At 46.9% G+C, this 16,958-nt stretch overlaps 1 protein-coding gene across 1 annotated transcript; it reads right to left on the bottom strand.

Moving 5' to 3' along the window:
* Positions 1-9,082: 9,082 nt before the first annotated feature.
* Positions 9,083-16,387, bottom strand: dselb (dermatan sulfate epimerase like b). Its single transcript, XM_076047603.1, has one exon. It carries the CDS (start codon positions 15,329-15,331, stop codon positions 11,678-11,680), a length of 3,654 nt encoding a protein of 1,217 aa, XP_075903718.1. The 5' UTR covers positions 15,332-16,387; the 3' UTR covers positions 9,083-11,677.
* Positions 16,388-16,958: the final 571 nt, after the last annotated feature.

Below are 16,958 nucleotides of genomic sequence, written 5' to 3'. Positions count from 1 at the left end.
CCCACCTGGGATGATAAAACTGGCCAAGGGGCGGGGCAAGAGTGTGACCACCTGGGACAAAATGGCACATCCAGCACAGAACTGGAACTGCTGGCAAAAGTTGACAGCAGAGGGCGCTGCAGGCAGACCTGTTGAGAGAGTGCAGCGACCTGGTGCAAAAAAAGTGAGAATTTTCTTTTAGTCACCGCCCTTTTTATAGCCACGCCCACCTTATTTCCATAGTCATGCATAATTACTGTACACACAATAACCACACCCACTTTGCCACTTGAGCACTGGACAGGGTAAACAATTAACATATATTAGGGTATATTTGCATAAAATGGGGCGTGACCTAGGAGATACACCCACTTCTCTGCACCATCTTGGAAAGTGGGCGTGGTCTTTGTGGGCACACCCATTTCTATGCAAAAAGGTGGCAAAAGTGACCATGACCTGGCAAATACTACTTTCCTATTGGTCAGAAGAGGGAACAGAGAGTTTTGGACACACCATTGGCATTGTGCAACAGCTTTATTGATGTTCAAACAGCAAATAAATCACATAAAAGACTCAAGGGGTCCAAACATGTGGCATATGAAAGTCAGACAAGCTTCCTTAAAAATGTACACACTGGACCTTCACATAAGATATTTCAGTCAGCTAAAGTGAGTGAAAATTAAACTATAATCATAAAGAAACTGAATCAGGTGAGAGTGATGTCTCACCTTTCAAATCTCTTCAGCAGCTCCAGAACGGACCCAACATCCTCCATCAGTCCATGCTGCAGCATGGATAGTGACCTGAGAAAAAGAACAAACTCATCAACAAGAATTTATTGAAAGACAACCTGTGACTGACAGCACAAAACACATTAATCCACAAAGACCCTTCACCATCTCTCAGCAGCAGAGGAGACAGGAGATAGAAGCGTTGATTACTTAAACTAAATTTGACCATCGCAAATCTTTGAAGTATTTGTACACCATGCAGTCCGCCAACAAGTGCCTCTTCACCTGCTTTTTTTTTTTTAAAGGTAGGTTTGGCTTGATCTCCACCAGAGGGCGACACCATATTAACTATATTAATAACTATATTTGCACCATTTCATGTGCAAATATATTATTTATGTTTTCTTCACTACAGATTCTGATGGACTAAATTGAATTCCCAAAATACTAAAATCTTTGTACTAAAATTTTATTAAATCCCCCCCCCAAAAAAAAAATCTTCCAAAATCTTTGGCTACATCAGATGCACAAATAAACCGTAATTATTTTGTTGCCGATTGTTCATAAGACAAAAAAAGAAAAGGACATTCGTACTCTAGATGTGCTGCAAGGGCCGCAGTCTTGCTGAACAGAACAGTGCAGTGTCGGTATGTAGCTTAAAGTGGGTGACTGCACTGAAATAAACTGTACTTGGAGGCGGATTCTTGATGCACTACATTACAAATGCATGAAGTGACTAAAAACGTTTCTGTTTTTTTGTTTTGTTTTTAACCACCACTGTATAAATAAACATACCTCAGTATCAGGCGTCAGTGAGGCTCAACGTGTTTTCTCAACGTTTCGTCCCCGCTTCGTTCAATAAATCCACATTTGTCACATTTAACACGTCAAACTGGGACGTTGCGAACCGAATTGCCCTGCGGTAACGTTAAAAAGTTTCAAATCAAATCAAATGTTGCCTGATCGTGTTTCGTTAGGGAGCCTCGTTAATTGTGATGCGCGGCAGCTGGTGTCGTTACCTTGTCTGAGTCCCAGAGCAAAGTTCCTCGTGTCTGCCGCTTCCTGGCTCGCAACAGCAGTTTAAAACGTGTCCATTTGCTAAATCTAAAGAACTTCCCAGTTAGTTTTAGAAGATCCATTCTTCTCTTGGTTATGTTCACCACTGTTTGTTTCTTCTGAGAGCGTCACCCCGCCTTTTACGTCAGCAGTGTGGCCGCCTTTTGTGTGTCTAGCCATGGACCACTAGGGGCGCTAAAGCACACGCACAATCTACAAATTCTCAAAAGTCTTGCTGTTGTGTCTTTTTCTTCCCTGTAGTTTTGCACAAGGCCGGGAAGTGGTGAAAAAACAGGTAATTCGTGAGGATCTGGATAGTTAGTGGATTTGTCTGCTCTTGCAATGACAACATACATACATACATACAAAAATATACTGTGCACACTTAAAAATTCATGCCAGATTGTTGTGGAGAAAAAAAAAACATCATGATCAGAGTTCCTATCAGGCTTCTGCAAGGCGTTTGTAACTGGCCATGCTGGTGATGATGCAGGAGGTAAACATGGGTTTGAAAACCCATTTGCTGAACTCGTTCAGCATTTTGGTTCGTTCGTCCTGAGGTGACAACAGGCCCAAGGTGTGATGCTTTTGCTTTATTATGGGCTGGTATTTATTTTAGTGAAGGGAGAGATCATTAAGACTTTTCAGTGAAAACATTTTGTAAGTAACAAAACACGGGGCAGTTAAAATAAAATAAAAAAAAAAGAACCCCTGCTATCCAAGGCTAAATTAAATTCTGCTACTTTTCAGTGACTACACTCAGCGGAGGAAATACTATTACAGACTGTGAACCAATTCGTTGGCTGGCAATCTTAAAGGCAGAAAGGGATTGATTTTCTCGGGGGCAGGCTATTTATCTGCAATCAGTGTACCTGGGGAGGAGAAAAAGATATTCAAAGCAGCACACAAAGGCAAAAGCGTGGTGCTGATGATGTGATGCGTTGGGCTTATTACACACAGATTGAAGCCTCTTCTTTTGACAAATTCGACAGCAGAGCGTGCGCAGAGTGTGAGATTTTTTTTCCTTCTTACAGATAAATGGCTTAACCCACCAACATCAGCACAGCAAAAAAAATAAATAAATAAAAAGATAATCAGCCTCAAAAGTCCACAAAACTGCATCACACTCAGCCTTGATCTTCTGGGATATAAATCCTGAGGAAGGGAGAGGAACTTGTTCAGTGGGATGCAATCAAAGCTTGGGAGTCTGAGTGTGAGTTCTCCTACATAAACGGACCCCCACAGCACACAACTTATGCACAGAATCAGTCACAACAGAAAAGCAGTGCACAGAATCTCCACAAGTTGTGGGACACACAACTGCAAACATACGCCGGGTTCCCACTGAGTTTGGTGCCAGATAAGTTATCTCACAACACCAGTTCCTACTTTACTGCCACATTCCCCAAAAATCTGTTGACTCCACACAGGAAATCACACTCATTACCAAGCGCCATCATCACCGCAACAGCAATTCCGCCTCCTCTAAATTTAGAACTCCTTCTTCTTCTTCCGCATGGGTGCCACGTCAATCCTTTCTCTTGTTGTTTTCACTCACATCAGCAGTTCCATCATGTTTCCCCCCCCCCCATGGCTGGTGTTTGTGCATGTGTGGGCTCATTACTCGGTTCCGGGTCGATTCATCACGCTGGCGTTTCTCCCTTTTCCTATGCCGAAAACTTTGCCACACCACCTCCACGGCCGTGTTCTAGCAGCCACGCCCACGTCGAGACACTGATTGGTGCGTTGCACTATTGACAAGTAATGTGTTCCTCTTCAGTCAGGACTTTGTCACCAGAAGGCAAAAGTTGGAGAGAAAGAAAGAAAGAAAGAAAGAAAGAAAAAGAATGCTCAGATTTTCATTATTCCTTTTAGGCACCACAGTCTCATCGTCACACTTTTTGGCCTCCACAACTTCCATTTTTTTAGACACTCCTGCTGAGTTGCAGTACTGAGTGATGGCGCAGAAATGTTATCGCGTATTTCAGCGCGCTTGCCTCAGGGCGCCCCCGGAAAATGTCAGGCTTCCAGAACCTCACGCCTGCTAATTCCTGGATATGCCGCTGATACAGAAGCCACAATGTTGTCACATTAGTCTCATCCATCGAATGTTGCATCAAACCAGGAGATGAAAGTCAGTTTATGTCCTGTAAGTATCTTAAAACTGAAGTCAGCCTGTAATATATTCTCTTCCTTTATGAATTTTATATCAACACAGGCTTATATATAAGTAATTTTGTTATCGGCGCTGGCTGAGGGGGCTTATAATTCTTCCTGGCAGGACTTCAGACAGAATACTGATGGCAGCCTTGATGGCTTTCAGATGAAGTTGAGTGAGGGTTGAAATTTGCATGATGACAAAGGGTGGCAGGGAAAGAGAGTGATATCTGGAGCCCATGCTGTAACGTCAGCTCCCCAAGCAGTGCCGTTTAAAAAAGGTCTGCAAGTGGCTGTGAAAGGCAGCCAGATTTGGGCGCTATATAAAGCTAACAAGTACGTAAAACCAAGTGTGTCGACCAAAACATCGAAAAACGGTGGCCAAGGCTGGGAGACAAGAGGGTTCAGGCAGACCAGGGGTCTCGCCCTGGAGGCGGTCAAACACTAAACAGAACTCTTTAAATGAGGAAAATAGTTTCCATTTTCGGTCTCTACCCCGTAAAGATGAAAAAAAAAAAGGGCATTTTTTTTAGTTTCACCGCCTCTTTCGTTGAACTTTTACTGTGGCTGACTTGCACATGGACGGTCCTCTGCCAAGATTAGAATTTCTTGCCTTGAAGAGTCAATTCCGAGCACCTCACTAACCACCATTACCAGGACGACCTGCTGCTTTGCGGAGGATTTGGATTAACCTCCCAATTGAAATGCGGCCTGTCAGAACCCCGTCGGTGCTGTTAACCAGCGATTTCTCCTGCTAATTCTTTTGTTTGCACCCATTGCTCTCCTTGTGACAGCTCCATCTTTTATTTATAACGTCACCCCCCCTGCGTGCGGCTGCATGTGCCGGCCGTGCAGCAGCGAGGTAGATGAACAATGCTCCTGGTCTCCATGCTCAAATACCCGCTATTGTTTAACACCGACTGACACACTGCACACTGCCTCGGGTCATTATTACCGCAGTTCCACCTGAGCTGCGCTTATGCCAGCGACATCATTTACCATGTCCATACATGTGATTGCACTCGCACTGGATGCCTGGCAGTGCGTGCATGCGTGGAATAGCAACAAGCAGAGCTCCGTGCTGCACAAGAACCCACAAAGTTGTAGCTCGAAAATGCACCGACGCCCACACAGCGGTGAAGCCCCTCCCCCTTGCTCGTAGAGGATATTTTCAATTAATCAAGCCTTCTCATCAATAATGCATCAGCCCCTGCAGCCAGTCACTCTTCTACAGCCATTTAATGAGGCAGCCCGGCCAGGGGGACATCGTCCACACATTACTCCTGTTTAGAGTCGATGCTCTGGAGCAAAGCCACCGTGACCACAGACGGTTGTTAAAGTAACGCCAGCGTTGTTTTTTTTTTTGTTTGTTTGTTTGTTTTTTTTCTCGCCTCGCAGTCAAAGTTGGAAACCTGTCAGAGACTGTTTGCAAAAGGAACACCAGTGGCAATACACAAACACCTTGGAAGCCAAGGAGCAGATGCTTAATAGAGGAAACAAGTAAAATGCTGTGGAAATGCCCGGGACAAGAAGAGGAACTCAGAATGAGAAGAGTGTATCAGAAGGATTTTTTTCTTTCATTTTAATTTGTGACTTAAGAGATATAAAGGAAAAAAACACTTTCAGTTATATTCTTTCTCCAAGATGTTTGGCAGGTAGAGTCCTGTGCAGCAGCCCAAAGAGCACGGTACACTTCTCTTGGCTTTAATGGCAGGGATACAAGACTTGAATCAGACCGGCGCTCCAGTGGTCTTTAAAAAAAAAAAGAGGCATATTCAGTTTGAGTTCCTATTCTTGATTTTGAGGGTAACTTTGGCGATAAAAACAGTGCTTTGGTGTTACTCCACTTCATTTTCTTCCATCTTAAGCGCGATGCAAAGCAGGTTTTTACATTCTGGGAAAGTGACACATGCACAAGGGCATGCATCACTATAATTTCAGGAAAAATTTTCAACCCCCTTCCCTCCAAACTCCTTTCCTCCATTTACTTAATTATGGTCAGAGTGAGCATTTCTATGTTTTCCAGTGGCCACGTCCTAAAATGCACTCTTTAGTGGACTTGCTCAGTTCAGCGTTTCCTTTTTTTTTTAGCATCTCATCATCTTTGCTTTTTTCTTCTTTTTCAAGCCAAACGGGCCAAGAACGGTGATCCCTAAGGAACGCGACCATATGAGCCGAGAATCGGACCATCTGGCTCTCACTGCAGCTAAAAATCGCAGGGGATCAAGGGGAAGAGAGACGAATGTCCCTCCTCTCCCGCCGCCTGTCAGTGTCAAGATGTCTCTTTTTCAGAAACGAAGGAGGGAGATGCAAGGATTTCTCAGTAGCAGTCAAGGCAACAACACGGGAAGTCGCCACAAAGGAAGAGGACAAAAAACAAAGCTAAAAATTCAATAAAGTTTTGAATTGAATTGCTGCTGAATCACAAGATCACGCACGCGGCCTTGCATTAGTTCCTTATTTTCCCGTCTCGACATCAATCTGCTGTTCGGCTGTGATTTCCCAAGGACGCTGCACCCAGCGCCATGCCGATGTTTCCCCAAGACATAAATTCCACTAATTAGAGACCAACGACTCAAGCGCGATGTAATTAAGGGTTCCACCGAGAAGTCGGGCACATTTTTTATCTCCCCTGCTCCATCTCACATCGGCCCCCATCGCACCATGTGAAAATCGTTCCCTCAAAACATATTTCATGCCTTACCATGGCAGCAGCGGCGGCTGTGGCGGCACTCTGATGGTCGGGTTGAGGCTTCTGGGTCGTCGTAATGACGGACTGCTCCAAAGGCGAACCCGTGCTTTCTGTGTAGAAGCGGAGAACCGAAGGAGGCCCTGCACACACACAAAAAAACACGATGGGATTTTGAAAGACAGACGTCAGACGCGGAGAGAGCTGCCACCGACTGCAAACACATTTGGCAAACGTGGCATCAAACCAAGACATCAGCAGGAGGCAGGTGAAGCTGACATGAGGATGCTGGCTGCTGAAGGGTCTCCCTCTCAAAGTCAAAAACTCTGCAAAGCTGAGCCCTCGCACGCAGCGTCGATTTGTCATGCCCGGCGTGGAGAATTAATTTTCTCAAGACTTTCATTTGACTTTGGGAGAGAGCGTGGATAGTCTGAGGGAGCTTCATGACAGAGCACACAGGACCACAACCACGTTTGTAGCAAGGTATACAAACAGAAACACCCCTCGAGGAGCAGAAACATGCTATTAATCACCTGTCACTTGGCTTCGCACTCGAAGTGGCACTATCTCATGTCTTTAAAACTGAGTTGGTGATTAGAAAAACTGTCTCATCCGCTGTGATTTCCTGCAGCCATGAGCCCGAACCGGCCTTCATTAGCAGTCGCGGGGAGGGCAGCTATGCTGGCACCGGAGATCCTATTTTCACTCCAGAAACGACTCGCCACCAGCTGCAAATTGACAAGGCGCCATATTTTCCCCTCGCCAGTCGACTCTTATTAGCAGCGCTGCTTTTTCCCCGGGATCGCAGCGTCTCCGCATCCAAGCGCCGCAGCGTCATAAGCAGGTAATTTGGAACAGCGGGGTGGGGGGGTCTAAAGGACCCTCGCAGGCGCGGCGCTACTTACCGCTCTGGAAGTGACTAAATGTAGACGGGCGGCATCGGCAGCTGCTCCCCACCTCCTCGGTGACGTCTGGACGGGAGGCCACTGATCCGTCTGTCATCTGAAGGACACTCAACCTGCCAGTCGCGCCTCTGTTTAAAAATTCATAACTGCACTACTGTTGTTGTTGTTCCCCTTCAGAGGGCTAATACTCCGACACAATAGCCTCATGACGGTATCGATGATTCACCCCTTCCACAATATCAGCTTTCTCCCAGACTGATGGCACTTGTACCAAAGGTTAATTAATGAGCGGCGGCAGGAAGGAGTCATGGCTGGCAGCTCGGGAGAGCCTCTCCTGGGACCTGGATTCACCCTCGGCATGAGATAAAGGTGAAATATGCACGACAATGATTACTCAGCTTAAATTGAGTAGTCCCCCAATCCCACCTACCCCCACCTCCAACCTGGAAGGCCTCCCTGTACTTAGCTGAGAGAGCCGCCTCATCACTTATCTGGGCTGTCGTACTGCAGAGTCAAATTAAAATACAGCTTTTTTAAAATCTTTTTTTCCCTCCATAAAAGCCCATTTCATGCAACGATTACGTATTGGCTAAATCAAACATCAAAGATAATCGACAGAGCAACCTCAGAGCTCAAATTAGTTCTGCAAATCCAATGCCTATGATCAGACATCAAAGGGTTTCGCATTGTGAGTGTCTGTCAGTGCAGCAACGCTCTTCTCTCCGCCATCATTTCCAGACAGTGAACCCAGCTCGGACATTTAGCTGTGCATTGATCCCCGAATCTGAGGTCCCGCTGACCTCAGATTCATCTCTGCAAACTGGAAAACTGGGAAACCCCCCCTCGCTGTTTCCACAGGCATTCACCATCAACACTTGAATACCATGTGACTTGTCAGGGTCACTGAATTTAGATTTGCTTATTTCTGCACCATTTTATTTTTGAGGAATGTGCATCAGAGAATTGATCTTACAGCTGCGCACCGTCCAAATGTTTCTGTCCAAACTGTTGCATAAATGTGTTGAACTCAAATGAACTCTGCAGCCATTAGTTCAGTGTCAGCGGTCACAACAAGAAGTTTGTCTCCCGTTACAAAATCGCCCATTAGCAATAATCTGTGTTGACTCGTGGACAGCGAGTTCGCTGATCATCCGAAAAACAATGAGGCCTCCAGTTGGACGCAGTCATGAATTATTCAAGGGTGAGTGTCGGTGCAGCTTCCCCTCAAGCATTCTGGCAAAAAAAATGGGGGAATGATTCTAAACTTTAAATTAAAAAAAATGTATAAAAAGCTGCGGTGTTAATGATGAAGTCAATCACCTTTATATAGTGTGTTTTGGTGAACAAATCTGTATTCTGTATCACCACAACAGCATTTTTGTTTATTTTCCTTATTGATCATGGGCCTTGGCTGATTAAAAGGGCACCGCAATTATGTTTTGCCTACTTTGTTTCTCCTTTTCAGAGACATTGATTCAGTAACACACTTTATGTCTATTCTATTCAACTGAACTTTGAAGTTCATGTGAGAGCTATTTGTACACTCAAATAAAGGCATATTTCGATTCACTTGTGTTTATTGCCACTGTATTGAGCCATACTGACTCATGCTATCTTAATGTAAGTATATCATTGCATGAGGATTACAGTAATATCTTATCATACAAAGTCATATCTGGTATTTTTGTTGGGTTATGAGGCCACTACAAGTGACCTTTGCCAGAGTGTCATGAAAAATGAGGAAAGCCGACCGCGCAGTATAGCAAAGTGCGAGTGGGGACTTGCAGAAACCTCCATTTTGCTGGAGGAGTCACACTAAATAAAAGGAATTTGCATGGCAAGACTGCACACAGAGGACCTTGCCAAGCATTGGGAGTGCCACAGAAGGGATCAGGAAGGAGTGACTAATGAAATGATTGACTCACTGAGACCACCGTGAGACATGCGCTCTCTCGAAAGCCCGGGGCCCCATCAGTCAAGGCGTGACTTTTAAAATTTCCTGACATGTTTTTAATAGTTGGCTGCTCCTCATCGTGCATGTCATCCATACAAGCAATTAGGCTTCAGTCAGCCATGTCCGATTTTTTTCTTCTTTTTTTCTACTGTTGCATAATTACGGCAGCACAGAGACATCTGCATAAGTAGACATTTTGCCTTGGGGGCTGCATTAGCTGAAGTCAGACTATGCAGAAATTACGATCACTGTTCCGGCTTATAGTGATCGGCACGGCAATCTACAGGCAGAGATGGAAGTTACATAAACCACAATGTGTCTTCTCTTTTCACTACAATTCACTGCCATTGCAAGGAAAGAAAAACAGGTTGTGGCTTTATTTATGAATTTATTATTTCCTTTTTTCCATCATCTCCAGCCCCCTGTTCCCGAGCCCACAGAACACAGAGCACAGTTATAAAGAAATGATTGTAATTCAAGGCCACAGAAGCAAGGAACTAGATCCCCACGAGCAAATACAAAACAGAGTTGGTAACAGGATTGCAACACCAAAGTGAAAGCATGTCTGCCAAGTCTACACATTCAAAGACCATGAACATCAAACAGGTTTTCCAGGCAGTTGAGGGTTTCAGTGTTGCGGGGTGGGGGAGGAGGGAGGGCAAACAGTGGCGCTCGGAGCTGGGGGAAGATGGATGTTAACGAGTGGACACGGTATGTTGTTTGTGTACAGCTGCAAGATACAGAGTCTATAATCAAGTGAGCCATCTGCCTGTTGATGTGCATGTGATCCATTTACAGCACAGTGATGTTTTTTAGAAAGAAAAAAAATCAAAAGAGCATCAAAGGTTACAGGGGAATGAAGAGTAGAAACGGTTTGTGTGTCGGTTTATTTTTTTGTCATTCTCAATGTTTAATATTCATCCTCCGTTTGGTTCACAGCTCACTGAGCTTTGTCAAGACAAAAGGCCACGGAAGATTGTTAGTTATCTGATTGACCGGAATGAAAACACGTTCTCATCGCCCTTAAAGATAACATGAACATAAAACGTGATAAAACTCAGTTATGGCATTTTTTTTTGTTTTGCAGATTAATATGACTAGCTGAGGGGGCTTTGCTTTGGATAATGTATTGACTTAAAATATGTCAAGTCTGACAGCCACTCCCCCCCCCCACATTCCATTAAGCACTTCTCTCTGATCTGATTCAATAACTGCCGACAGGAGTTATATTAATCATATTCATTCCTGATCCTTTGGGACGTGTGTCTGTGGAGCCCATAAATACCTCAAACTTTCTTTCTTCTAGTTGTTGGATCTTCAAAGGTTTTATCCATCTTCAGGGGGTTCGTGCTTCCCAGCTAATCCGCTACATGAAGTTAAGCTTTGGAAGATGCATTAAATGCCGCATACAATCAAAAACGGCCCTCTGAAAGTGCAAAGACACCAAAGCTTCATGACATCACTGAGCTTCAAACGAAATGAGTCAATGATAAAAATTAAAATACATTTTTTTTTTTTTACACTTTTTAAATAAATGTATTTAGCTATACCTTTAAAGGGATGCACTATTTAAAGTTCAGACATGAAATGTATGAGATCCAACTACGGTAAGTCTCTACCGAAAGCAGAGGCTGGAAATGTTTGGAGTTTTTTGTATTAATGCTGAAAAATAGTCCCTCACATTCAAAAATGAATAGCAGTAATAAAGCATTCTGCATAAACAGCTCTTTGACATCACAGTGTAAAAAATGGGCAAAAGAAATACTTTTATGCCTGGCAATGACACACTAATAAGGAAATAAAGTTTGTGGAATGCTGAATAACAAAGCAAGGTTGGAATACAGTGGTCTACCGAGAGTCGTTTTGAAAAAGAAACATGAATAACAAAACAGGGCTTGAAGTAAGTCTGAATGACTGCTGGAGATAAATAACCCGGGCTGCCTGCTGTCTGTTTTAACAACATTAAATACTAATCCCCCCCAAAAGTCAAATTGTCATAGTAAGTGCAGCTCAAAAACATAAAACCAAACAAATAAAACAGAATAAATGTTTCAATTTCCCATCAACTTATGTACCACATAAAAAAAACAATTAGTCAGTGCAAAAATGAAACAAAAGTGTTTGTTTTTTTTCTCTTTCTCTCTCCCTCCCAAAGTTGACCAAGGTTGACTGGACAGCTCAACGTCAGCTGACCAGCAGCAGTAAGTTAGCTGGCAGACGCAGTGTAACCCAGCCTCCTCATCACACCCCCGCACACGTCCTCTATCAGCCTGACATCCTTCGGGGACATTCTCTCCCTCCACCTATCAATGCTTGTGGGTGAAATGTCCCCTTCGTACATCAGGGTGACCAGGTTGGTGGAGGTGGTGAAGATAATTTGGTTGAGCGCCGTGGGGGAGACGGGCACACCCAGGAAGGCGTGGATGCTCTCGGCCGTCTCCTGCGGGTAGTTCACCACGTCCTCGAACCTCACCCGGAGGTACGAGCCCTCAGCAAGGCTCTCGCTGACCCTCAGCACGGCCGCCGTGTGAGCCAGCCACAGGTGAGCCAGTATCAGGACAGGGTTGCTCTCCGAACGCGACAGAAGCCTTCGAATGGTTTGGAACTCTGGCGCCGCAGCGGGGCACCCGTCGCTGATTGTGTCCTCCTTGAACTTGAGGGAAAGGTGCTGCGGGATGTTTTTGAGAGTGTAAAGGTTGGGCTTGCTGTTGTAAAGCATCAGATAAATCCACGCCCGGGGGTCCCTGACAAGGTAGATTGTCCTGAGGGAAGGTCCCACCGCCTCATGGATGAAAGGCAGCTTGAGCGCCCAGCTTCCACTGCGCATGTTGAGGACCACCCTTGCGTTGGGGTACTCCGCGACGTGGCGTCTCATCTCCCTCACGTACTCTGCGTCTCTGTCCAGGCTCGCTCTCAGCTTGCCCTTCAGCTCAGAGGCCAGCTCTCGCCGCTTGGACCTTTTCTTTCTGTCTCTGGAGGGTCCTGGTCTCTGGGGCTGTCTGACCCTGCTGCCCTCCGTCAGCTGAATATTTTGCAAATGGAGCTTGGTGTTGTGCACAAGAGAGTGCAGCCAGCCCTTGATGATCTTAAAGTGTCCGCGCTGGGCGTCGGACCGCGTCCACTCGCAGGCGTCGACCAGGGAGTCGAACTCAAACTCAGTCTCGGGAATGTCCACGTGCTCGGTGGGAACGCGCATGTAAACAAAGTCTGAGCTGTTATAGAAAAGATGCTTGAGGATGTCGGATCCCGATCCAGGCAGAGTTGTTATGAGGACAGTGGGCAGCGGGAGCCGCTGCTGCTCATAGAGTCTCATTTGCATGTTTACTTCACTCTTGGCACCTGCGCCTTTCCAGTGTACCCCGCAGAGGAGCTTATCGCAACTGTTCGACACAAACAGCAGCTCTGCGATCCACAGTAGGAGCACAGACAAGAGGGCGTAGCGCATAAATCTGCTGAAGCACACATAAAACTTCCTCTGAATTGTCAAAAATCCTATGGCCACACAGAGCACGACCCCCGCTATCACATTGACCATGAAGCCAAGGTCAAAGAGCTGATTATCACTGCTGATTTGTTTGGGGATTAGTTGCATCCCAAGGCCATATCGAGTGATTTGATATCCATCCTCAACTTTACCATGACCTCCAAAGCCTAAATAAGTCAGTCTCGCTCCTATGTCTTTATAGTTTGTAGCGATGGAAACTATCTTCTCTGTGTTATTAATGATTAAGGATAGCCTGACACCATTTTTGCTGTTATCTATAAACCTGGCACTGGAAACCTTCACGTATGGCCCGTGAAAGATGTAAGCTACTCTGCTGACTGTGCCCGTCATCTGAAATGTGACATTGACGTATTGTGTCCACCTCTTTTTGAATTCAGCTGCCTGCTCCGCCTCTTGTATTTTAGTATCAGGGCTGTGACCCTGGCTGTCGAACCAGAACATTTTATAATGGGCGTCCCACACGTCCATCATGGCGCCGTTATACCTTTCCATGAATCTGAAGGGGACGTATTTAAAGTCAATGTCAAGATTGTGGAAGAACGCGCTGAGGGACGTGACAGGTGAATCAGCCCCTTTCTCCACATGGTCAAGCACCAGCAGAGTCTGCGAATTGAGTAAAACCAAGGCCCTGAAGACGCTTTTCAGCCTCATCGCAGAGGAGTAGGCTGAAACAGCCTCGCCGCTCACAAACATGGTGTCGCCATGAGAGGAGGCCACGATCAGCTCGCCCCTGGTGTCGCCTACGCCCTCGTCGGTCCAGCGCAGCCACTTAGCGCATTCCCCCAGCTGGCCCTCCCAGGGGCCGTTACACTGGCTGCTGGGCGATGGGCCGAACACCAAAACATTGTTCAGATAGCTGTACTTTGGGCCGTAAAGTGCCTCAGACACAAACACCTGTCCATTGGGCGCGAACGTGAAGGAGTTCTGGTCGGGGTGCTCATGGCCCGGGTTGAAACTGTTCCAGCCCTCCACCCAAGCATAAGGCTTCTCGTGGACAATGTCATATACTGCACGGCCACCCAGCTTGCCAGACTTGAAAGAGAGAAAAGTGTTACCCTGACTGCTGGGCAGCCCTGCGCCGTAGGTAACCACACCCCAGTTTGAGAAAATGTGCATGCGGGATTTACCATAACCATGGGGGGGCTGTGGAGAGAGGTGGTTGTTGTACCAGATGTACTCCGTGTGGAGCGTTGCCCAGCGCTGTGCAAACGACTGCCCCATGGGACCGTCCTTGGGCCGGTGCTTTCTAATTTGCTGGGCGAGCCAGTTCCCCGTGCCGTTCTTCATGACAAACGTGTCAAGGAAGACCAGCTGGCTCTCCGGCCCGTAGAACCAGTTGTAGTTGGAGTCGGCGATGCCCACTGTTCTCTGGAACCCGGGCAGCAGGGTGGCGTAGTAGAACCAGAAGTGTCCCCGCAGCCAGTTGTTCTGCAGGTTGTCGATGTCGAAGTGGCGCTGGGCCAAGAAGATGTACTGTGTGATGGACTTGGCCGTGTAGCTCCCGTAGGCGACCCCCTCATCCAGGGAGCCGTCGACCACGTGGTTTAGCAGAAACATGGTTTTCTCCATGTAGTTCACAGCCACTTGTTTCCAGATCATCGATTCTGGGTCGCCGTGCATCCCAACCACTATTGCACCAGTCAGAACGGCTAATATGTTTGTGGTTTGATGATTCTGGAGGTACTGTTTCCCCCACGCCCTGAACTTTGAGAACTCGTACAGCTCCTCTGTCGCGGAGCGGATTTTCATGAAATAAACTTCCCTCCGCCGGTCGTCCAGATAGGAGTAAATAAAGTCATATGCTGTTGCAAAGCCAGTGAGGGAATGCGCCATCGGGACCTCATCATTAGGTGCACTAGTCACTTTCCAGTCGGGGTATTCGGCCATTCTGTCCATAAACTTGATGAGAAACTGCAGGGCAGCAGCATCCTCAGGGCACAGCAGACAGTAGAGAGCCAGTGGAGGCAGGTTGTTGCCATAAATCTCATTCCACTTGCTTGTAAAATCTGCATGCTTTGCAGGTGGCATGTAAAGCGCAACACTGGACAACATGGTGAGCGCCGCCGCGCGGATGACTTTAAATATGTGACTGTGGGTGGTGGAGGACCGTTGCCTCAAGTGCGGCACATCCACTTTGTTAAAGTACAGGTTGGGGTGCAGGGAGTCGGCAGGCTGAAGTTTCCACTGCTCATTTCCTCTGTCAAGCTTAACCTGCAGCAGATCGTCTGTAAAAAGCTCTCGGTCAGTTGTGTTGAACACGCCAGAGAACGCCGTCCCCACCGCAAACAGAGGCAGCAAAAAAGCACAATACACAACCCAATTAACTGCCATAGTGCCTGGCATTTGTGAATACATCTTATTAAAAGGGGAGGGGGGGGGGGGAAAGGTCTGATAGTTTTCTTCCTTGCGAAATCTCTGTTAATGTCCAATCACTTCAGTTGTCACAAAAAACAATAACAAAAAAAAATATTCCATTCATTTGAGAGAAAAAAATGCAATCTCAAGTTCCTGCGCATGATCGTCCAAAGGGAAGAGGAAAGAACTTTAGTGCAAAAACAAACACCATCCATGTCCCTGGAGAAGCGCGTGCAGCTGCAACACAACCAGTGAGACGGGCGTCCGACGATCCGTGCACGCCTCGGTTGCTCGGCTGGCTCTAATGTCGATCCCAGAAAAGTCCCCACGCCTTCACGTCGTCTTTAGTCCTCGCGGAGGTGTGCGGGCGGAAACGTGTGCGCCAGCAGCCGCCGCCGTTACACCGATCCTCGTCCGCATGCGCCACTAACTTATGCCACTCTCCTGCCCGAAACATTTCCTCTTGAACAAGCATCAGTCAACCCCAGTCTGTGTCCGGTCCAATCACGAGCACCCACAGGCACCGCGTACAGTCCGAGCGAGCCGCAATGTCCACGGGCACGAACCGAAGCCGAGCGCGCATCTCCGCAGATAAGGTTTCCCCGCGGCGACCCCCCTCCCCCTCCCACCTCCACCTCCTATTCCTCCCCAAACAAACTGCCTTAGAAGAAAGAAATCCGATCAGGTGGATGCTGCGTTTGCATCGCGGCAATGACAGTCCTTTCCTTTAGAACAACGACGATAATAAAACATAGTCTGCACGCTTAAATATTCCGGGAAGAGGAAAGTTGTCGTCACTCCTCAAGTATTCAAAGAGCGACGCGTTATTGGCGTCGTCCGCAGATAAAACGGCAGATCCGCCGCCGCAACTCGACGACTGATCCCAGATTTCCCGGCACGGTTCGGATCCTCCCGGGTCGTCCTCCCCCCGGCACGTGAGAGGCGGCATCACCCGGGTGACGGTGCTTCCACGGAGCCCAACGTCTGCGTTATGCCTCCGCGACTGTCCAACACAGTCTGATTGTTTTTCTGCACAGGATGGAAAATTTCCACTGTACCAACTGTAGAGGGAGCCGTGACTTCAGGAGCGGTTTTCCCCTTTTTTTTTTTCTTTTTTTTTTTTTTCCAGAGTGGGAAGGCGGAATATTAATTCCAGGGCATTTTTTTCCTCCTTCGTTTTCCTTCTTTCAAGAAGGCTGTTATTGGCTGAGGTGAAATTCCTGCTTTAACTATTTTCTGTCTTATGTGGTGTGTGTGTGTGTGTGTGTGTGTGTGTGTGTGTGTGTGTGTGTGTGTGTGTGTGTGTGTGTGTGTGTGTGTGAGAGAGAGAGAGAGAGAGAGAGACTTGTTTACAAGTAAGCCAAGCTACTTTATTCCTTGTGTTACAGTTGTGCCTTGCAGCACTGTGTTTTAAGTGTCCTAACACATAAAGGCAATTAGGGAAATGAAAGCATGACATCTTACAAAGGCTGCACACATCACAGCAAAAGGAGCAAGAGATCCCACGTGTGTGTTTAGATGCGCTCAGCTTGCTCTCTGAAAGCTGAGGAGACTTTGTGCTCTGCCCCGCCTCCAGATTTGCAGCGCCCATAGAGGGCCTGGCAGTCCCAAGAGGGAGGGGCCAACC

The sequence above is a fragment of the Nelusetta ayraudi genome, unplaced genomic scaffold, assembly GCF_046127955.1.
Source record: "Nelusetta ayraudi isolate G7.1 ecotype Tasmania unplaced genomic scaffold, CSIRO-AGI_Nayr_v1 ptg000094l, whole genome shotgun sequence".
NCBI classification, from domain to species: Eukaryota; Metazoa; Chordata; class Actinopteri; order Tetraodontiformes; family Monacanthidae; genus Nelusetta; species Nelusetta ayraudi.
This window is presented reverse-complemented; position numbering and strand designations above follow the sequence as displayed.